Consider the following 24,476-nt stretch of genomic DNA (forward strand, 5'->3'; position numbering starts at 1 on the left):
GAGGCACAAAAAAAATAGTAGGGAAAAAAAGGACCAGAGGAGAATTTTGGGGAAAGATTTAATTAGATGTGACCAAATTTGGGGTTGGAATTTTTTTTTAACGGGTTTTGGGGTTAAAGAAGGTTTTTAAAAAGCAAAAAGGGAAGACCGTGTTAAATGAAAAGTAATCTTGTGAATGGGGGGTTGGGTTTCTTTCCCCGCACTCCTTAAGTAACACGCCCTTTCAAAAAAAAAAGAAAAAATTTTTATTAAAAATTTTTTAATTTTTTAAAAATTTTTAAAAAATTTTTTTTTTTTTTTTTAAAATTTCGTTTTTCCCAATTAGGGTAGGGGAAAGCCAAGAATGATTTAGGGATTAAAATCCCCAATTTTGGTTTTTTTTTTGGGCGGGGGGGTTTAGGTTCCCCCCTTTTATCCCTTTGAAGCAGGGGTTTTTTTTATTTTTTTTTTTATATTGAACCTCCCCTCAAAAAGTTGGGGGGAGGATTTTTTGGGAACCCCGCACAAAAAAATTTTAATTCCCCCAATTTTAAATTTTAATTTTTTCATTATATTATTTATTTAAATTATTATTTTTTTTTTTAAAAATTTTTTTTAAAATTTCGTTTTTAAAGGGGAAAAAAGTGGTTAGGAAATTAAAATTTTTCCTTTGGTGATTTTTAAGGTTTGGGGTAAAAATTTTGAAAGAGGCTAACTGTGCCCCCCAAAAATTTGGGAAAACCCCCCTTCCCCCAAATTTTCTCTTTTTCCCGTTTTTGGGAAAAATTAAAAATTTAAAAAAAAAAAAAGGAGTAGGGGGGAGGATTTTCCAGGGTTTTTCCCCTTTTTTGTCGGTTCCTTCCCTTACAACGGGGAAAACTAAAAAATTTTTAAATTTTTTTAATTAAAAAATTTTTATTATTATTTTTTATTTTTTTTTTTTTTTATTTATTTATTTTTGCTTTGTCACTTTTCTCCCGGGGTTAGTAGGTAGCAAAAGGGAATCAGTTAAAAAGAAAGGGCCCCAACCCCTACCCACTTCCCACATTTTATTTGAAAATACACGCCCAAACACACGCATATATACATACCTACACTTTCTCAACGTTTTACATATATATAACACACAGATTTTTATACATATAAAACACATGAAACAGGGATTCATACGGGCTGCCCTTATTCGTTCTCATCCCCAACCCCGCCCCCAAAAAATGAAATAAAAAACCCCCTCCCCTCTCATTGCGAAAAGGTAGCGCTGGGAAAGGAAAACAAAGGCCCACTTTCGTTCACACTCAGTCTCTAGCTGTCTTTGTAATAATGCACCAAAACCCAAAAAGTTTCCCTTTTCCCACATCCAGGCCCCACAGAATTTTCCCAAGGGGTTTACCCCAGACATTTCACTCTATTCCTTGCATGCCTCTCACCCTTCTGCATGTTCAGGCCCCAATCGCTCAAAATCTTTCTCACTCCAGCCTTCCACCTCTAATTTGGTCTTCTGCTTCTCCATGTTCCCTCCACCTCTGGCACATATATCCTCTTTGTCAACCTTTTCTCACTCATTCTTTCCATATGACCAAACCATTTCAACAAACCCTCTTCTGCTCTCTCAACCACACTTCTTTTATTGCTACACTTCTCTCTTACCCTTTCATTACTCACCTGATCAAACCACCTCACACCACATATTGCCCTCAAACATTTCATATCCAACACATCCACCCATTTCCGTACAACCCTATGTATAGCCCATGCCTTGCAACCACATGATATTGTTGGAACTACTTTTCCCTCAAACCTACCCATTTTGCTCTCTGCAATAAAGTTCTCTTTTTCCTCACATTCTTCATTGCTCCCAGAACCTTTGCCGTCTCCCCCACCCTAAGTCTCATGTCCATTTCCATGGTTCCATTTACTTCTAAGTCCACTCCCAGATATCTAAAACACTTCACTTCCTTCAATTTTTCTCCATTCAAAGTTACATCCCTACTAACTTGTTGCTCAACCCTGCTAAGCCTAATAACCATGCTCTCATTCACATTTATTCTCATTTTTCTCCTTTCACACACTTTTCCAAACTCAGTCACCAACTTCTGCAGTTTCTCACTTGAATCAGCCACCAGTGCTGTATCATCGTCAAACAACTGACTTATTTCCCAGACACTCTTGTGTCTTCACACTTATTTATGTCATAGTAAGAAAAGCAATATTTCTAACTATATTCATGCTATTCACCACCAGGTGTGTGCATGTTCATGAATAGAGAGTAGAATGTGAATCAAAATTCAAGCTAAAAAAGAGATTCTTCAGTATTCCTCCTAACTTTACCAAGTAGTCTTCCTCAAAATGCATTTTTAGCATGAAATGAGTAATATTTCTAAATATATCAATGTTTTCCCACCAGAGTTATCCTGGTATTTGGTATGAAAGAATATTGTGAAAAAAAGTTCAACAGAAAGAAAGAACCATCATCTCCATTTTGCATCCCCTCATTAGAACTGTAGATGTGTCATCCATACCATTTTTTGCCCCTCATTTCATGTTGGACTAGGCCAACACAAAGGATGTAAAAAATGTTGTGTGTTTGTTGTTACTTTTGAATGTGAAATGTATTTCATAAAGGACTTTTTACATTTTGAATGCATCATGATGGATTTTCATCACCCTGGCTGTCATTTAAGGAATGAACACAATGAAAATGGCATTCACCCACAGCTTACCCTCATTTTGTTAGTGTTGCCAAACCCACCTGCTTGTAGGTACACCTTGAGTGAATAGTCACGTTTGACAGTCTTGGTTCCACCTGCTGCCCTATCCACTCTCAGGTGTCTAAAACACTCACCTTTCCTTAAGAAAAGATTCTCTCCATTCAAACTCACACTCTACCCTGTTGGTCTCTCTCCACATTTAGTCACAAATTTATTGCTTCACACACACTCTTAATACACAAACTTTGTCTGTCATTTATCTAGAAACAAAAGTTTAAAACAGTTCTTTAACTTAAAAGACAGTTTAGGAAAAGAATTGAATATGGTACAAAGCCCAATTAGGTAAAGAACTGTCCATCAACTGCAAGAAAAATTAATCTGCTAAATTAAAAGAACATAATCATTTAGATAGCATTTGATTTTTAAAAAAATTATAAAAGTATGAATGAACATCAAAAAATTGTCCTATAGCTATAAAACACAATTATTAGTTTTGAGGTAAAGATTGAGTGCCATCAATGTTGAAGTACCTCTTGTTTTGTTTGTAGTGTTAATTTTTTTTGTATCTTCATGGAGGGATCTTCTAGTGAATTTAAACAGTGCTTTTGCTCTGTATAGTGACTCATGCATAACAAAAGAAAGTGAAGCTTTTGAGTGTGTGTCATCACAGGGACCACATGTGTGTAAGTCGAGTGTTTGGAAAGCGAGTGATTTAGTAACCAACAGTCACATGATCATCTGGCATGATAACCAACAGTTTCCCACCTTCAGTGACGTATTCGTGTTTCTCATTGTATCAGTAAATACATGTTAGATTAGCTGAAACAAATTTTCACTCACTTATTCATTCTCATTATCATTTCATTTATAGTCATGCATATGGCTCATTCACAGAAATGACATTTTCATACACATTGCATATTGTGTGATGGACTTGCTCTTGTTTGTCAACTCTCATTGGTTGAACTTAGTTGACAGATGCAAGTGCTTGTAAAGATATTACCAATTATGAAAATGCAAATAATTTTTGTCATCTTTTGTCATCTTACATATTTCTTTTCGTCTTTTATACCTGATTGCTGTTTCCTGTGTTAGTGAGGTAGCACTATGAACAGATGAAAAAAGGCTGTATCCACTCACATCCATGCTTTCTAACTGTCATGTAAAATGCACTGAAACCTCAGCTCCCTGTCCACAACCATGCCCCGCAGATCTTTCCCTAGTTTACCCTGGAAGCTTCAGTCCATTGACAGCATGTCAACTGCTGTATACCATATTGATCCAATTCGCTCTATCCCATGCATACCTTTTACCCTCCTGTGTGTTCAGTTTCCATTCGCTCTAAATCCTTTTCTATCCATCCTTCCATCTCCAGTTTGGTCTCCTTGTTCTCCTTGTTCCCTCCACTTCTGACACATATATCCTCTTTGTCAACATGTCCTCACTCATTTTCTCCATATGTCCAAACTTTGTCTGTACACCCTCTTCTGCTTTCTCAACCACACTCTTTATTACCTCTCTCACCTTTTGATTACTTACTCAATCAAACCACCTCACACCACATACTGTCCTCATACACTGCATTCCCAAAATAGCTACCATAATCCATATGTTCTTATTTATAGCCTATGCCTCACATCCATATAATAATGTTTGCCAAGACTAGTGTACTTTCAAACATACCCATTTTTACCTGCCCAAATAATGATCTCACTTTCTACATATTCTTCACTGCTCCCATAGCCTTCACCCCCTCATTCACTTCCCCTTTCATTGTTCCATTTGCTGCTATGTTCACTTCCAGGTATGTAAAACACTTCACTTCCTCTAATGTTTCTCCATTCATACTCATATCCCAGCTAACATATCCCTCAGCTTCACTAAACCTTAAAACCTTGCTTTTATTCACATTTACCGTCAACTTTTTCCTTTCGCACACCCTTCCAAACTATGTCACCAACTTCTGCAATTTCACACTCGAATCTGCCAGCAGTGCTGTATCATCAGCAAACAACTGACTACAGACTGCATACTCACCCCTCTCTCCAAGACTTCTGCACCTCCAACACCACCCTATCCATAAACAGATTAAACAACAATCTACGTGCTTCTTCAGCATGTATTGAGCAAATTCATTAGGCCCACGATCCTTATATGGGGCAAGGCCCTCAAACAGACTGTTTCTAGCTTTTTCTAAATATTTCAGTGCTCTCCAAGACTTCCCATCCCATCTTACTGATGTTAGGGTTATAGTGTCTTCCAGTGAGAAAACATCTATGAACTTGTCTTTCAGCTCCTTTCATATTTTTACATCATCCTTTACAACTTTTTCTTCTGAATATCCTGTCCTAATTAGCTGCTCTGTAAATGGCATGCACTCCAGATGAATTTATGAAAATGTTTTGGGTTATATTCTGCCTCGTCCACAGTATTCTTTTCAAAGTTTCTCCATTCCTTTGCTCCTTCTCTCTTATCTTGTTACATTCATTCTGAGCTGTCTTTTACCCTCCGAATGCTGGCAGGATATATTGATCCTTATATCTCATGTTTCTTTCAGCTCAAAATGTAAGGAGAAATTTAAGGATGAATTGTTTAGCTAGTATGAAGAAAATGCTCTCATAGTTATTGAAATATCAGATGATATATTTGAGGCACTTGATCAGCTTAAGAGAAAATTCAGCCCCAGGACCAGATGGAATTCCAGTCATATTCCTCGAAAAGACAAAAACAGCAATAGTGAAACCAATGATGTTATCATTGAGGATAAGTTAGGATGAGAGCAAATTTGTAGACATTAACTAATTGGCATATGTAAACTGATACATAAAGAAGGAAATAAACTAATATCTTGACAATACGGACCAGTTAGCTTGATTTCACATGTAATAGAATTTTTAGAAAGGCCAGCATGGAATCGTGCCAGGAAAAAGTATGTAAACCCAATTATTAGCTCATTACAATGACATATGAAAGTGTATTTAAAAAAATATAGAATGTATACTGTTTTTCTTGACTTTGTTAAAGCACTTTACAAAGTAAAACACAGACTTTAGTGAAAGAAAGTAGCTAAACAAACCATTAAAGGTAAGATAGGATGTCGGATTAAAGAGTTTCTTACTGACAGAAAGTTCAGCATAATAACAAACAGAACCATGTCTAAAGATGTCCTATCTAAAGTACCACATAGAACATTGTTACCTTGAAAACCCACTGTACTAATGATATCAAACATAAACAGTGAAGTAAAGGAAAGCGTGGTAAGGAGCTTTCCTGATGACACCAAAATAAGCAAAATGATTGGATCAGAAACTGATTTGATGGGGATGCAATAGACTTAGACATAATTTACAAATGGGCAGAAGTGAACTTAGTGGATTTTGATGAAGATGAATTTGAGCAAATAAGTTATGGGTCTAGGAAAGATTCATAAGTAGTGCCATATAAAGGCACGACAAGGAAATTGATAGAAAGTGGGCCAAATGTAATCATGATAGAGTCCAGCATACCTACTGCCCCTAGTCCCCAACAACATGGAGCTGTAAATAATCCCTGGGTTCTTGCCTGACCCTACTGCCAATGAGATGGAGGGCTAAGATAGAGTCCAAAAAACCTATGACTCCTAGTCCCTAGCTTCATAGGGCTGCAAAGAATTTCCAAATGCCCACCTGATTCCTCTGAGAGTGAGAGGGAAGGCTAATACAGCAGTAGTACCAGCCCCTTCCATACTAGACTTGCCTCTTTTTCTTCTGTTCACTATACTAACATTTGTGGTCTCTCTAGTAACCTTTCTTCTACTGAATACAATTTGCCTAGTACCTCTCCTGCTATCTTGCTTCTCTCTCAGACCCGCTTGTCTAATGATGTTCCTACCACCCCATTTTTTGTATCCAGCCATAATCTACCCTCACGATTCCAGTTCAAAGGTGGTGTCTGTGTTTACTCCAACATCATCAAATCTATTGCATGCCTCGAGGACCTTGAGTCCCCATACTTTGATGTTATGTGGCTCAAGAGCTGTCTCCACCTACCACACTTTTCCATTGTTTTTCTTACTGCTCTCTTAATTCTACAAATTTTATATCTTTTTTGCCTTTCTAAACTCCTGTCATGAGACAGTGGCTTTTTCTCACCCACAAGCCAAGATCCCCTACTTAGGGAATTTGAGCATTCACCATAGTGATTGATTGAATGTGTACCATACAGATGGTGGAGGGATTGAGTCCCTCAGGCTCTCCATTCTCAGTGATCTAAAGCAAAGTATCTCCGAACCTACCTATATTCCAAACTGCTGTGACCACTTTCCTAATATTCTGGATCTGTTTTTCACTTCTTATCCTTTGTGCTGTAACTACACAATCTCGCCCCAATTGGTTCATCGGAGTACACTCGTAAATGCATGTATTTTTTAAATAACTTATGAAAATTCTTTGCAGACTTTCTCTTGGTAAATTACTGTCCCTTATATAATGATTTTTCTGTCTCTGCCTAATGCATAGCAGAGGTTGTTATTGTGGAAAAAGAAGAATTTAGCCCCCTTCCTCCAAGATGATTTCTTCCAGTCCATGATTCAACCATTCTTCTTCTGCAGCTGTTCAGGCAAGGGATCATGCATATCAGGCTTAGAAAAACTCTTCTCCCTTTGACTCCCATTCAGATTTATCATTGCCCATAATCATTACAAGTACATTATCCATGAGCCAAAGCATTCCTTTATTCAAAGGAAGTGCAATAAACTCTACTCATCATCCACTGATAGGTCTTTCTGACTTTAACTAAGGGCATTACTCACAACTTCTATCACTCTTCCTTTCCTTCAGTTTTCCATTCTGACAGTACTATAGCTGTCTCTCCTGTAGACAAAGCAACTCTCAAAGGTTTCTGTCTACTCAGATTCTACCTTGGATGTCTCTAACATTCCCTCAACATCTGATGCTTCTCTTACTAACCCCATGTCCTTTCCCTCTTCCTGTAATCTCTTTCTGAACTGTCTGAAAAGCACATATCTCTCTGGACAAAGTAAGGCTTATGGTCCTGATGACATCCATCCTCATGTACTGAAATATTGTGCCTCAGTCTGCACCAGTGCTGGCTCGTTTGTGTTGTTTCTTTTTAAAAACTAGAACTTTTCCATCTACTTGGAAGCATGCATTGGTGCATCTCATCCCTAAGAAGGGTAATCATTCTCACCCCTCTAACTATCATCCTTTTGCTTTGCTCTTTATTATTTCCATAGTTTTTGAATCTCTTCTCAATTCCCATGTCCTTACAGTCTTTTCTCTGATCAACAATCAGGCTTCTGTTGGGTGAGATCCACTGGTGATGTTCTTCCTTATCTTACTAATGTCTGGTCATCATCCATGAAAGATTTTTGGATATCCTATTTTGTTGTGCTTGACATATCCAAAGCTTTTGACAGGGTGTGGCATCAGGGTCTCATCTCTAAGCTCCCCTCTTTTGTCTTCCCTTCCTCACTTTGCTCCCTCGTATCTAACTTCCTCTCTAGCTGATCTGTCTCTGTCATTTTTGATGGTTCAGCCTATCCTGTTTCCTCCATTAACACTGATGTCCATTAAGGTTATGTCCTGTCTCCTACACTTTTTTTCCTTTTTATTAAAATTTCCATTCTTCTACAGATAACCAAATGCACTTGTATGCTGACAACTTAACACAGCATTCCTCCACTTCCTTCAGTTCCCCTCTCACTGAATCTGCATCTCATCTCAACACAGCTCCCTCAGTAACCTCAGACTTGGACAGGATATCCCAATGGGGTAGATGAAATCTAGTTAAGTTTAATGCCAAAAAGACTCAGTTTCTGCCCATCTTTGTATCAGAAATTCCTCACAACTTTCCTGTGTCCCTTGATGATTGTTTTGTAATACCACTTCTTGACTCAGTAAACATATAGTATTACTGTAACATTCATTCTATCTTGGAAATCCCACATTATGGGAATAGCCGAGTTTGTCTCTTAAGAAAGTGGGAGTTCTGTGTAGATGCTGAAATTTCTTTTCCTCCAAACAATTGTTCAGTTTATACAAAGGATTGACCCATCCTTGTATGAAGTACTGCTCATACACCTGGTGTGGTCCTAGCTCTGCATCCTTACTTGACAGAATTGAGTCAAAAGTAGTATGACTTACAAACTCCCCTAGGCTGACTTCAAAACTTGACCTGTTCACTCTATGTTGTAAAGTCAGTTTACTTTTGCTCTTCTAAAGTTATTACTTTGGTTTTTGCTCCTGAAAGCAGTTTGCTTGTGTGCCCTTACCACTAGTTAGACTACACAATACTCAGCAGGCTGCTGTGTGACATAATTACTGTGTGGCTGTTGGCAAGTCAGGGGTGGCTTGTCACACAACTACTGTGTGGCTGTTGGCAAGTCAAGGGTGGGCTTTTTGATAAATGTTTCTCTCCTTATGCTTCGAAGCTTTGGAACATTCTACCTTCTCATGTCTTTCCCAACAATTATGACTTAGCACATTTGAAGACAAGTTTTTCAATTCCTCCAGAATTCGTAATTATTGACTCTTGTCTGTTATTTTCCCTTTCACATTAACCTTTCTGCATTTCAATTAAGACCCAGCCTTGATATGCAATTTTGTCCATGAGGGAAGTCTCCAACATATAAAAAGAAAATGCAAAAGATTTTGGTGTCATCATTAAAAAGAAACTTGATTTCAAAGAGCATATTGAGAGGATAGCACTATAAAGGCTAATGATGAGTGGTATGAGTGAGAATTTTCTCTATAAGAAATAAAAACCTAGTGATGAAAACTTGTAATATCCATTTAAGAAACGAAATTGAATATTGCTGTGTTGTATGGTCAACAGCAAAACAATTAGAAATAAACATATTAAAGAGAATTTGAAGCACTTCACAAGCAAAATTGAGTTGGTAGGACACATATGGACTACCATGTTATGCTGAAAGAACTGCATCTGTATAGCTTAGAAGGAAGAGAAATATATATATTTTACGCATGGCAACAAATTGAAGTTATACAAGAAAATGTGTTAAACCTGAAAGCCTCTCAACAGGGAAGATACAGAGTTACTAAGTCTTCAATAATACTATGGAATATAACAAAAAGAAATCAGACAAAAATATATGACAACCAAGCCAGGAAACTAGAATGATTATTCAGTGTACTGCTAGAAGAAATAAGAAATATGCATGGAACAACTACAGAAGCATTTAAAAGAAAACTTGATGTATGGTTGAAATCAGTTCCAGTGAACCAAGAATTGATACTTATGCAGTGCACTTGGCATAAGAGAAGTACATTCTTATACATCAAGAAAGTGAGCACTTCGTGTTAGCCCTACCATTCTGACTGAATCTTGTTGTAGGTACAAAGGTACACCTTACATACACAAAGTCTTTTTACTTTTTGATTTCAACATTTGAACCACCTTTCTCTTTTTATCTTTCTGTATTTGCAACTAAAGATGCCCATGTTCCTTCTCTTTCTTCTTAAATTTCAGCATCTTCTGTGATATTATGTTAGATAAATTATTTACAATTGTATTTTTTAATAATTTTTTCCTTTTTTTGTAGAAAGCAGTAATTGAACTCCTGTATGAGTTGTTCAGAGTGCCACTCGTGGAATGGACTGGTGATTACGAAGAGGCTCTAGCTGAGCACTGGTCTGTCTCTGTATCAGACACAGACACATGGCGACTTCATGAAGGTTTCGTGGCAGCAGAGGCACGGGCTGTCTTACCTCACATAGCTAAATTTAGGTAAGAGTTTTTAGAACTTAATTTTGATGTAAAATGTTCAGAGTTCTTCAGGGTTTCAATTTTTATTCATTTTGAACTTGCAAATGGCTACTTTTGTTGTTGAAGAATTTTTCGTAAATTTTTAATTTTTCCTAAAGGTTTATGATAAATGTGAAGTCTATCTTTTAATAGCCGTGTTAGATTTTGCTGCAGGGGCAAGACCACAAAGGAGATATAAAGGCAGGATTAGGGTATATGAGTGTGAGGGGCACTAAACGTGGAGAAATACATGGTATTACTGTACTTCATTGTTTTGATGAGATTCTGCCTAAGCCACTCTGTTTCTTTGATGGAATTTTCTTTGAGCCACTCTGTTCCTAAGACAACATACTTGGCATGTCAGATCATAAAAGGATCCTTAATTCATATACCCTCTCTTCATATGCTGTTACCCATCTGTTGTGCCTTGCTTTTTGTACTACATTTTGATTTCCAATCGTCAGATCTGTTAATAAGTGATGAATTTTATATAAACTTCATTAATATACTCTTATTTCATCAGTCCCCAGCTAGGTTTGAAGAAGGATGGTCATTACTCTTGCTTTTAAGCCTTTTTAATTAAGTGTTTAGTTTTCATATAGTGTTGCTAAATTGCAGTGGATTATCATCAAAGTATACAGGATTACTATTGTCATCAATCCTCTTTTGATCATAGTCTAAGTCATTTGCTCATCCATATATCTTTTTCTTGTGTTCCCAGAACTTAAGTTTTGGTTTATTTTTGCATATTGTTCAAAGTTGGTACTTCTCATTTCATTAATCTGCTGCTCAAGTTAACAGCTAAAGCTAAATAATGCATGATTATGTCCATTCAGACTTTTGCCCTGAACTATGGGTTCAGATCACTGGCTCTGCAAGAATATTTCTTCTTTCAGTCTTGACTCATATGCATGAATAAGTCCATGTACGCGTTTCACTTTAGCGAAAGTAATAAAACTTTGTTGGAATAACAGTCATGTTAATCTTCATCTCAAGGGCAAAGATAAAACAAATCGTGTGTGTGAGGTAGCACAAGGAAACAGATGAAAGAATGGCCCAACCCACCCACATACACATGTATATACATACACGTCCACACATGCACATATACATACCTATACATTTCAATTTATACATATATATACATACACAGACGTATACATATATTCACATGTACATAATTCATACTTGCTGCCTTCATCCATTCCCGTCGTCACCCTGCCACTTATGAAATGACAACCCCCTCACCCCGCACGAGTGCGAGGTAGCACTAGGAAAAGACAACAAAGGCCACATTCTCTAGCTGTAATGTGTAATGCACTGAAACCACAGCTCCCTTTCCACATCCAAGCCCCACACACCTTTCCATGGTTTACCCAAGACGCTTCACATGCCCTGGCTCAATCCATTGATAGCCCTTTCGACCCTGGTATACCACATCGTTCCAATTCACTCTATTCCTTGCATGCCTTTCACCCTCCTGCATGTTCAGGCCCTGATCGCTCAAAATCTTTTCCACTCCATCCTTCCACCTGCAATTTGGTCTCCCACTTCTCCTTGTTCCCACCACCTCTGACACATATATCCTCTTTGTCAATCTTTCCTCACTCATTCTCTCCATGTGACCAAACCATTTCAATACACCTTCTTCTGCTCTCTCAACCACACTCTTTTTGTTATCACACATCCCTTACCCTTTCATTACTTAATCGATCACACCACCTCACACCACTTATTGTCCTCAAATATGTCATTTCCAACACATCCACCCTCCTCCACACAACCCTATCTATAGCCCACGCCTCGCAGCCATATAACATTGTTGGCACCGCTATTCCTTCAAACATATCCATTTTTGCTTTCCGAGATAATGTTCTCGCCTTCCACACATTTTTCAACGCTCCCAGAGCTTTCGCCCCCTCCCCCACCCTGTGACTCACTTCTGCGTCTATGGTTCCATCCGCTGCCAAATCCACTCCCAGATATCTAAAACACTTCACTTCCTCCAGTTTTTCTCCATTCAAACTTATCTCCCAGTTGACTTGTCCCTCAGCCCTATTGTACCTAATAACCTTGCTGTTATTCACATTTACTGTCAACTTTCTTCTTTCACACACTTTACCAAACTCAGTCACCAACCTCTGCAATATCTCACCCGAATCAGCCACCAGCGCTGTAACATCAGCGAACAACAACTGACTCACTTCCCAAGCCCTCTTTTCCACAACAGACTGCATACTTGCCCCTCTCTCCAAAACTCTTGTATTCACCTCCCTAACCACCCTATCCATGAACAAATTAAACACCATGGAGACATCACGCACCCCTGCTGCAAACCGACATTCACTGAGAACCAATTGCTTTCCTCTCTTCCTACTCGTACACATGTCTTACATCCTTGATAAAAACTTTTCACTGCTTTTAGCAACTTGCATCCCACACCATGTACTCTTAATACCTTCCACAGAGCATCTCTATCTGTTTCCTTGCGCTACCTCGCAAACGCGGGAGACAGCGACAAAGTATAGAAAAAAAAAAATATATATATATATATATATATATATATATATATATATATATATATATATATATATATATATATATATATATATTTTTTTTTTTTTTTGCTTTGTCGCTGTCTCTCGCGTTTGCGAGGTAGCGCAAGGAAACAGACGAAAGAAATGGCCCAACCCACCCCCATACACATGTATATACATACGTCCACACACGCAAATATACATACCTACACAGCTTTCCATGGTTTACCCCAGACGCTTCACATGCCCCGATTCAATCCACTGACAGCACGTCAACCCCGGTATACCACATCGCTCCAATTCACTCTATTCCTTGCCCTCCTTTCACCCTCCTGCATGTTCAGGCCCCGATCACACAAAATCTTTTTCGCTCCATCTTTCCACCTCCAATTTGGTCTCCCTCTTCTCCTCGTTCCCTCCACAGATGTATAAAAGAAAGAGACAGGAGGTCAAGAGAAAGATGCAAGAGATGAAAAAGAGGGCAAATGAGAGTTGGGGTGAGAGAGTATCATTAAATTTTAGGGAGAATAAAAAGATGTTCTGGAAGGAGGTAAATAAAGTGCGTAAGACAAGGGAGCAAATGGGAACATCAGTGAAGGGCGCTAATGGGGAGGTGATAACAAGTAGTGGTGATGTGAGAAGGAGATGGAGTGAGTATTTTGAAGGTTTGTTGAATGTGTTTGATGATAGAGTGGCAGATATAGGGTGTTTTGGTCGAGGTGGTGTGCAAAGTGAGAGGGTTAGGGAAAATGATTTGGTAAACAGAGAAGAGGTAGTAAAAGCTTTGCGGAAGATGAAAGCCGGCAAGGCAGCAGGTTTGGATGGTATTGCAGTGGAATCTATTAAAAAAGGGGGTGACTGTATTGTTGACTGGTTGGTAAGGTTATTTAATGTATGTATGACTCATGGTGAGGTGCCTAAGGATTGGCGGAATGCGTGCATAGTGCCATTGTACAAAGGCAAAGGGGATAAGAGTGAGTGCTCAAATTACAGAGGGATAAGTTTGTTGAGTATTCCTGGTAAATTATATGGGAGGGTATTGATTGAGAGGGTGAAGGCATGTACAGAGCATCAGATTGAGGAAGAGCAGTGTGGTTTCAGAAATGGTAGAGGATAGAGGATGTGTGGATCAGGTGTTTACTTAGAAAGGCAAATGGATTTGTATGTAGCATTTATGGATCTGGAGAAGGCATATGATAGAGTTGATAGAGATGCTCTGTGGAAGGTATTAAAAATGTATGGTGTGGGAGGCAAGTTGTTAGAAGCAGTGAAAAGTTTTTATCGAGGATGTAAGGCATGTGTACGTGCAGGAAGAGGGGAAAGTGATTGGTTCTCAGTGAATGTAGGTTTGCGGCAGGGGTGTGTGATGTCTCCATGGTTGTTTAATTTGTTTATGGATGGGGTTGTTAGGGAGGTGAATGCAAGAATTTTGGAAAGAGGGGCAAGTATGAAGTCTGTTGTGGATGAGAGAGCTTGGGAAGTGAGTCAGTTGTTGTTCGCTGATGATACAGCGCTGGTGGCTGATTCATGTGAGAAACTGCAGAAGCTGGTGACTGAGTTTGGTAAAGTGTGTGAAAGAAGAAAGTTAAGAGTAAATGTGAATAAGAGCAAGATTATTTAGGTACAGTAGGGCTGAGGGTCAAGTCAATTGGGAGGTAAGTTTGAATGGAGAAAAACTGGAGGAAGTAAAGTGTTTTAGATATCTGGGAGTGGATCTGGCAGCGGATGGAACCATGGAAGCGGAAGTGAATCATAGGGTGGGGGAGGGGGCGAAAATCCTGGGAGCCTTGAAGAATGTGTGGAAGTCAAGAACATTATCTCCAAAAGCAAAAATGGGTATGTTTGAAGGAATAGTGGTTCCAACAATGTTGCATGGTTGCGAGGCATGGGCTATAGATAGAGTTGTGCGCAGGTGGGTGGATGTGCTGGAAATGAGATGTTTGAGGACATTGTGTGGTGTGAGGTGGTTTGATCGAGTAAGTAATGTAAGGGTAAGAGAGATGTGTGAAAATAAAAAGAGCGTGGTTGAGAGAGCAGAAGAGGGTGTTTTGAAATGGTTTGGGCACATGGAGAGAATGAGTGAGGAAAGATTGACCAAGAGGATATATGTGTCGGAGGTGGAGGGAACGAGGAGAAGTGGGAGACCAAATTGGAGGTGGAAAGATGGAGTGAAAAAGAATTTGAGTGATCGAGGCCTGAACATCCAGGAGGGTGAAAGGCGGGCAAGGAATAGAGTGAATTGGATCGATGTGGTATACCGGGGTTGATGTGCTGTCAGTGGATTGAATCAGGGCATGTGAAGCGTCTGGGGTAAACCATGGGAAGTTGTGTGGGGCCTGGATGTGGAAAGGGAGCTGTGGTTTTGGGCATTATTGCATGACAGCTAGAGACTGAGTGTGAATGAATGGGGCCTTTGTTGTCTTTTCCTAGCGCTACCTCGCACACATGAGGGGGGAGGGGGATGGTATTCCATGTGTGGCGAGGTGGCGATGGGAATGAATAAAGGCAGACAGTGTGAATTGTGTGCATGGGTATATATATGTATGTGTCTGTGTGTGTATATATATGTGTACATTGAGATGTATAGGTATGCATATTTGCGTGTGTGGACGTGTATGTATATACATGTGTATGGGGGTGGGTTGGGCCATTTCTTTCATCTGTTTCCTTGCGCTACCTCGCAAACGCGGGAGACAGCGACAAAGCAAAATAAAAAAAAAAGGTGCAAGAGGTGAAAAAAAGGGCAAATGAGAGTTGGGGTGAGAGAGTATCATTAAATTTTAGGGAGAATAAAAAGATATTCTGGAAGGAGGTAAATAAAGTGCGTAAGACAAGGGAGCAAATGGGAACTTCAGTGAAGGGTGCAAATGGGGAGGTGATAACAAGTAGTGGTGATGTGAGAAGGAGATGGAGTGAGTATTTTGAAGGTTTGTTGAATGTGTTTGATGATAGAGTGGCAGATATAGGGTGTTTTGGTCGAGGTGGTGTGCAAAGTGAGAGGGTTAGGGAAAATGATTTGGTAAACAGAGAAGAGGTAGTAAAAGCTTTGCGGAAGATGAAAGCCGGCAAGGCAGCAAGTTTGGATGGTATTGCAGTGGAATTTATTAAAAAAGGGGGTGACTGTATTGTTGACTGGTTGGTAAGGTTATTTAATGTATGTATGACTCATGGTGAGGTACCTGAGGATTGGCGGAATGCGTGCATAGTGCCATTGTACAAAGGCAAAGGGGATAAGAGTGAGTGCTCAAATTACAGAGGTATAAGTTTGTTGAGTATTCCTGGTAAATTATATGGGAGGGTATTGATTGAGAGGGTGAAGGCATGTACAGAGCATCAGATTGGGGAAGAGCAGTGTGGTTTCAGAAGTGGTAGAGGATGTGTGGATCAGGTGTTTGCTTTGAAGAATGTATGTGAGAAATACTTAGAAAAGCAAATGGATTTGTATGTAGCATTTATGGATCTGGAGAAGGCATATGATAGAGTTGATAGAGATGCTCTGTGGAAGGTATTAAGAATATATGGTGTGGGAGGCAAGTTGTTAGAAGCAGTGAAAAGTTTTTATCGAGGATGTGAGGCATGTGTATGTGCAGGAAGAGAGGAAAGTGATTGGTTCTCAGTGAATGTAGGTTTGCGGCAGGGGTGTGTGATGTCTCCATGGTTGTTTAATTTGTTTATGGATGGGGTTGTTAGGGAGGTGAATGCAAGAGTTTTGGAAAGAGGGGCAAGTATGAAGTCTGTTGGGGATGAGAGAGCTTGGGAAGTGAGTCAGTTGTTGTTCACTGATGAAACAGCGCTGGTGGCTGATTCATGTGAGAAACTGCAGAAGCTGGTGACTGAGTTTGGTAAAGTGTGTGAAAGAAGAAAGTTAAGAGTAAATGTGAATAAGAGCAAGGTTATTAGGTACAGTAGGGTTGAGGGTCAAGTCAATTGGGAGGTGAGTTTGAATGGAGAAAAACTGGAGGAAGTGAAGTGTTTTAGATATCTGGGAGTGGAGCTGGCAGCGGATGGAACCATGGAAGCGGAAGTGGATCATAGGGTGGGGGAGGGGGCGAAAATTCTGGGAGCCTTGAAGAATGTGTGGAAGTCGAGAACATTATCTCGGAAAGCAAAAATGGGTATGTTTGAAGGAATAGTTGTTCCAACAATGTTGTATGGTTGCGAGGCGTGGACTATGGATAGAGTTGTGCGCAGGAGGATGGATGTGCTGGAAATGAGATGTTTGAGGACAATGTGTGGTGTGAGGTGGTTTGATCGAGTAAGTAATGTAAGGGTAAGAGAGATGTGTGGAAATAAAAAGAGCATGGTTGAGAGAGCAGAAGAGGGTGTTTTGAAATGGTTTGGGCACATGGAGAGAATGAGTGAGGAAAGATTGACCAAGAGGATATATGTGTCGGAGGTGGAGGGAACGAGGAGAAGAGGGAGAGCAAATTGGAGGTGGAAAGATGGAGTGGAAAAGATTTTATGTGATCGGGGCCTGAACATGCAGGAAGGTGAAAGGAGGGCAAGGAATAGAGTGAATTGGAGCGATGTGGTATACCGGGGCTGACGTGCTGTCAGTGGATTGAATCAAGGCATGTGAAGCATCTGGGGTAAACCATGGAAAGCTGTGTAGGTATGTATATTTGCGTGTGTGGACGTATGCATATACATGTGTATGGGGGTGGGTTGGGCCATTTCTTTCGTCTGTTTCCTTGCGCTACCTCGCAAACGCGGGAGATAGCGACAAAAAAAAAAATATATATATATATATATATATAAATATATATATATATATATATATATATATATATATATATATATATATATATATATATATTTTTTTTTTTTTTTTACTTTGTATTATATATATATATATATATATATATATATATATATATATATATATATATATAGCGGGAGGCTGGAAATCCTCCCCTCTCTTTTTTTTTCCAAGGGAAGAAGCAGAGAAGGGGGCCGGGTGAGGATGTTCCCTCAAAGGCCCAGTCCTCATCCTCTGTTCTTAGCACTACCTTGCTGATGTGGGAAATGGCGATTAGTATAAAAAAAAAAATATATATATATATATATATATATATATATATATATATATATATATATATTTACCGGGGTCGACGTGCTGTCAGTGGATTGAACCAGGGCATGTGAAGCATCTGGGGTAAACCATGGAAAGTTTTGTGGGGCCTGGATGTGGAAAGGGAGCTGTGGTTTCGGTGCATTATTACATGACAGCTAGAGACTGAGTGTGAACGAATGGAGCCTTTGGTGTCTTTTCCTAGCGCTACCTCGCACACATGAGGGGGAGGGGGATGTTATTCCATATGTGGCGAGGTGGCGATGGGAACAAATAAAGGCAGACTATGAATTATGTACATGTGTATATATGTATATGTCTGTGTGTGTATATATATGTGTACATTGAGATGTATAGGTATGTATATTTGCGTGTGTGGACGTGTATGTATATACATGTGTATGTGGGCGGGTTGGGCTATTGTTTCGTCTGTGTCCTTGCACTACCTCACTAGGACGAAGCTAGGACGCCATTTGGTAGACATGTGATTGTCCCAATCACATGTTCTATCCATTCAAACTCACTATCCATATAACTTGTCTCTTTTTACTGCTAAACCTGATGAATGTACCTTTATTCACATTTTCTCTCACCTTTCTCCTTCCACACAGTCTCCCAAATTCAGATATCAGTTTCAGCAGTTTCTTACTTGTCTGCCACCAGCATTGTATTGTCAGCAAACAAGAATTGACACAATACCCAGGCCCTACCACCCCTAGCTTACTGCATATCTGCTTCTCTATCCAAGGTGCTTGCCTTCACTTCCCTCACCACCCCGTCCATAAAAGATTGAACTGCCACAGACCCACCTTCACCTTGAACTACTACTTCTTTTCTCTACCTACTTGCACATGTCTAACTCTCATGATAAAAACTCCTCACTGCTTCTGTTAGTCTTCCTCCCTAACTGTGTATTTGTAGCACCATCCACAGAGCTTCTCTATCCACCATATGATATTCTTTTTCCAGATCCAGAAATTCAAAATAAAAATTCTTTTGTTTCTGCAAGTATTTCTCTCACACATTCTTCAGAGTAAACACCTGATCCACACATCCTCTACCATCCTGAAACTGCATTTTGCTTTCCCAGTCTGGTGCTACACACATGCCACCACTTTCAATCTCTTTCTTCCATACAACTTGCTGGGTACACACAATAAACTTATACCACTGTAATTTAATCACTCATTTTTGTTCCCCTGCCTTTATACAGTGGCACTATTCAGGCCTCACAATGATCCATACATACATTGAAAATTCCAACTAACCAAACAGCAATACAGTTACTTTCTTAAGAAATTCAACAGCAATACTGTGCACACCAGCCATCTTGCCACATCTCATCATATGCAAGACGTTCACCACCTCTTCTCTTTTCATGACACATTTTGTCATACTCTCTTACTTCACATACTTCCCTGACATACACACCCTGCATCTGTCACCATGTCATCAAACACATTCAGCAATCCTTCAGAGTGCTCACTTCATCTCTGCCTGGTACCATTTCCTCATTTGCACCCCCCACTGATGTTCCCATTTGTTTCCTTGATTTTCTCACACTACTAACCTCCTTTCAAAAAATTTTCTTACTACTTAAAGTTTGTTGATACTAACTCTTCCCAACTCTCATGTACCCTCTTTTTGAGCTCCTGTGCCTTTCTGTTCACCTCCTGCTGCTTTATCATGTATGTCTCCCCATCTCTTGCACTTCTTCCTTACATCCATACATACCTCCTTTCTTTCATAGCAAATTAACTTTATCATCCGGCTGTTCAGTTCATCATTTCACTGTTCATGACCCTTTCTCGCCTGCCCACCCTTTGCATTAGGGTGTATCATTTTTACACTTTTTTGATATTCATGTGGGAGTAATGCAGAAAAGTTGAGGATCTATGAGAAAAAAATTCTGCAAAAAGTATGGGTTCTCCATGCAACATCTTTACACACACACACACACACACACACCCGAAGGGCTCAAAAATTGGAAAATAAGGTATTGAAAACATGCATTTATAGGAAAAAATCTAAAGCTGAAAATATGCTATTTTTAAATGAGGTAGGGTTAGTTTATAGAAATACATTTAAATAAGGTATTTCCGAATTCTGTAAGTAATTGAACAACTCCTTCAGCTCCCAAAGAAAATTGAAAATATGGCATTTTTACTAAAAATACCACCTATTTCAAAAATATCTTTAAAAGTCTAATTACAATATTTTTCAGCCATAGGTGTGATAATAATGATATCTTGAATGTAATTGAAGTATATGAGCAGCATTAGGGAGAAATGACAACCCATTCTTCATTACAGAAATATTAGATTCGTAAATTAATGCCATTTTATTATACATTTCATTTCAATATTAATGTAAAATGAAATTTGAAGTTTACAGTGTGGTTTTCCATTAAGATATAACAAGTAGTCTATTGTATGCAGCTCTTTGCTTATTTATAAAGTATTGTACTTCAGAAATAAGAATTAAAATATTTCAGAAATAATCCAGAACTCACGGTGTGGACATGGCTACATTGGGAGTTCCACCCCAACTCCTTTCCAACCACCCAACTATATAAGGAGCTGTGTTTTTAAGTTAGGAATTCTTTTATTGTGTCAAATTTTGCCAGAGCCTTTCTATTTTGAAGGGTTGTTCTTATGTAACCATCTCTGTAATTAATTCTATATGGCGTTCTACTCCCTGTGTGTGGCATGGCATATTGAAATAATAATTTACTGTGGGAATGCCACTCTTGATGATGTTCAAGATTGTTTCATCTTCGGTTTCCATTGTTAAAGGGGGCTCTTTGACATCAATATTGTGCCAGTCAGTCATATCATAATATTCCTTAGCATTGAAATTTATCACAGGAACTGTAAAAGGTCTAACTGCTTCTCTTTTCTTTACTTGCCCTCATTACTCTTCTCTATCCCAGCTCATGAACAAAGTTTCTCTCATCATGAACCATGCTACAGAGAATGTTCTCAGGATGCCCAAAGAATGCATTTCTCTGATTAACAGTGTTCACAGTTTGCTTGATATTGCTAGCAAAGGGACAAGTATGGGCAATGAATTCATGTAAATGTTGAGCACCATATTTGATGGAGGGTTTGCACTTTATCTTGAACCACATAGGTGCATAAACTTTCATTATAAATTCAGCTGGTATTTAAAAGTATTTGAAGGCTCAGATGTTACAAGTATTTAAAAGTATTTGAAGGCTCAGATGTTGTAACAGAGATGTAGAACTCGATTTGCTGTTGTCAACCACCGTCAATGAAATATTTTCCCTGGATTACCATGTGATAGTGCTTCATTCACCATGCCTTTAGATATTGTGTGACAGATATCAGATATGTAATTTTGATTGGTACTATCAGATATGTAATTTTGATTGGTACTCAGTTCATCAAAGTCTAGATATCAGATATGTAGTTTTGATTGGTACTCAGTTCATCAAAGTCTACTTCAATATTTTCTGATTTGATAGCCTTGAAATTGATTGCTGGAATTTTCACACAGTCTGGTAACTCTTTGCAAGTTTTCCTGTAATTCCAATTTTTTCACTTGTTTTTCCATCCATGTTTGTGATCAGATGCCTTAAAGGCATGATGTAAAAGTCTCTTATATTTTGTGCGATAATTATTGATCATATCTTTATTATGCTTTTTTGATACAATAGGATGCTGACTGCCAAATTTCCATAATGAATTTAGTAACTGCTTCTCAAATACCTAAAAATTTCCATAATGAATTTAGTAACTATATCACAAATACCTGAAAATGCTGGTTCCTTGAAGTAGAAAATGATAATTTATTTTGCTCTAACTGGCATGCTTTCATCAAATAAATCTTTATACAGGATGGGGGAGGGGGCGAAAGTTCTGGGAGTGTTGAAGAATGTGTGGAAGTCGAGAACATTATCTCGGAAAGCAAAAATGGGTATGTTTGAAGGAATAGTGGTTCCAACAGTGTTGTATGGTTGCGAGGCGTGGGCTATGGATAGAGTTGTGCGGAGGAGGGTGGATGTGCTGGAAATGAGATGTTTGAGGATAATATGTGGTGTGAGGTGGTTTGATCGAGTAAGTAATAATAGGGTAAGAGAGATGTGTGGTAATAAAAAGAGTGTGGTTGAGAGAGCAGAAGAGGGTGTTTTGAAATGGTTTGGTCACATGGAGAGAATGAGTGAGGAAAGATTGACCAAGAGGATATATGTGTCAGAGGTGGAGGAAACAAGAAGTGGGAGACCAAATTGGAGGTGGAAAGATGGAGTGAAAAAGATTTTGAGTGATCGGGGCCTGAACATGCAGGAGGGTGAAAGGTGTGCAAGGAATAGAGTGAATTGGAACGATGTGGTATACCGGGGTCGACGTGATGTCAATGGATCGAACCAGGGCATGTGAAGCGTCTGGGGTAAACCATGGAAAGTTCTGTGGGGCCTGGATGTGGAAAGGGAGCTGTGGTTTCGGTGCATTATTACATGACAGCTAGAGACTGAGTGTGAACAAAAGTGGCTTTTGTTGTCTTTTCCTAGCGCTACCTCGCGCACATAAGGGGGAGGGGGATGTTATTTCATGTGTGGCGGGGTGGCGGTGGGAATGAATAAAGGCAGACGGTATGAATTATGTACATGTCTATATATGTATATGTCTGTGTGTGTATATATATGTATACGTTGAGATGTATAGGTATGTATATTTGCGTGTGTGGACGTGTATGTATATACATGTGTATGTGGGTGGGTTGGGCCATTCTTTCGTCTGTTTCCTTGTGCTACCTCGCTAACGCAGGAGACAGCGACAAAGCAAAATGAATATAAATATAAATAGATAAATATATTGTTCTGGTTGACCAAATATAGGACACTTAGTTACTTGCCAGGTATTGTGAGTTGCCATTTCACTGATGAAAATATACATAGGACACCATTCCTCCGAGTGTCTAAGAGCACTCAAAAGCGACTGAGATGAGCTATCCCTTTGTTGGTTGGGCCAATGAAATATGAGCTATCACGCACTATCACATGATTGACATGAGGCATGTGGATAAAGAGCACATAATTGGCTACTTTCTATGAGGAAATAATGTTTTGTGCATGAAAGACATTTACTGTAACCATTTAATGGCAAACTACATAATTTGGGATAAATACTAGATTTTGTGCTCATGGGTGAAATAATCTGTAGATATCATCATTCATGGATTAGGTAAGTTGTTGAAATATTTGTTTTAAACTTTTCACAATATTTGAATGTATCAAAAACATCATTATTATAGCACCTATGGCTGAAAATATTGCAATTAAAGTTTTAGCAATTTTTTCAAATAGGTGGTATTTATAGTGAAAATGCTATATTTTCAGTTTCCTTTTGGGCTGAAGGAGTCGTTCAATTACTTCCAGATTTGAGAAATACTTTACTTATATGTATCTCTATAAAATGAATCCTACCTGACTTAGAAATAAATATCTTCAGCTTTAGTTTTTTGAAAGAGTGGGATGCTGAAAATTTTGGCACAAAGAACCCATTTATTTTTGCAGATTTTTTCTCATGAATCCACTTTTCTGTGCTACCCACATATGAATATCAAAGGAAGTGTAAAAATGATCCACCCTACTCTGCATACCACATACTTTTCTCACCCATCCCAGCACCCTTAAACACCTCCCATTCCTCACCTACTCCCCTAGTTTCATTTGCTCTCATCTTTTGCCATTCTACACTCACTCTTGCCTGGTATTTCTTCACACAAGCCTCTTTTCCCACTCACTCACTTTCACTACCCTCTTTTCACCCACATCATTTACTCTTCTTTAGAAGCCTTCACAAATCTTCTCCCTCACCTCCACCAAGTAATGATCAGACATCCCACCATTTGCCCCTTTCAGCACATTCGTGTGTCTATCAGTTAGTATGTATTCCAATAAAGCTTGCTTTTCATCTTAACTACTCCTTGTATACTTGTGCATGTCCTCTTTATTCCATGTATTCCCAGTCATCTGTATTTTTTTAGAATATAACTCAACAAGTTGTTCACCATTTCCATTCACATCCCTGAATACCCCATGCTCCCCCAGTTATACCCTCACTTACTTTTGCATTCAAATCACCCGTCAGTAATACCCAACCTGTTTTTTTATAATTGCTTAGGACCCTTTTCTTAGAAGGGTCTTTATTTTTACTCATACTAGTTTGCAGTTCCCATGTAGCAAGATAGCACTATGAAAAGAGATGGAGAATGGCCTTATTTGTTCACATCCATTCTTAAGCTATCATGTATATTGCATGAAAATTAAGGAACCCCTATGTGCTGCCAAGCCTCACAGACTTTTCTGTGATTTCTGTTTACCATTTTGCATGCCCTGGTTCAGCTCACTGACAGCATGTAGCCCCTTGTACAACTCATTGCTCTCTCTCTCTC

At 39.0% G+C, this 24,476-nt stretch overlaps 1 protein-coding gene across 4 annotated transcripts in view; it reads left to right on the forward strand.

Moving 5' to 3' along the window:
• rictor (rapamycin-insensitive companion of Tor) overlaps nt 1-24,476 on the forward strand; it is a 223,535-nt gene that overhangs the window by 52,828 nt on the left and 146,231 nt on the right. For all 4 annotated transcript variants that reach the window (XM_071696194.1, XM_071696196.1, XM_071696195.1 and 1 more), the window contains one exon: nt 10,249-10,433. In XM_071696194.1, the coding sequence (XP_071552295.1) occupies nt 10,249-10,433 (185 nt within the window). The remainder of the gene's footprint in view (nt 1-10,248; nt 10,434-24,476) is intronic.

This window comes from Panulirus ornatus, chromosome 59 (assembly GCF_036320965.1).
Source record: "Panulirus ornatus isolate Po-2019 chromosome 59, ASM3632096v1, whole genome shotgun sequence".
Classification (NCBI taxonomy): Eukaryota; Metazoa; Arthropoda; class Malacostraca; order Decapoda; family Palinuridae; genus Panulirus; species Panulirus ornatus.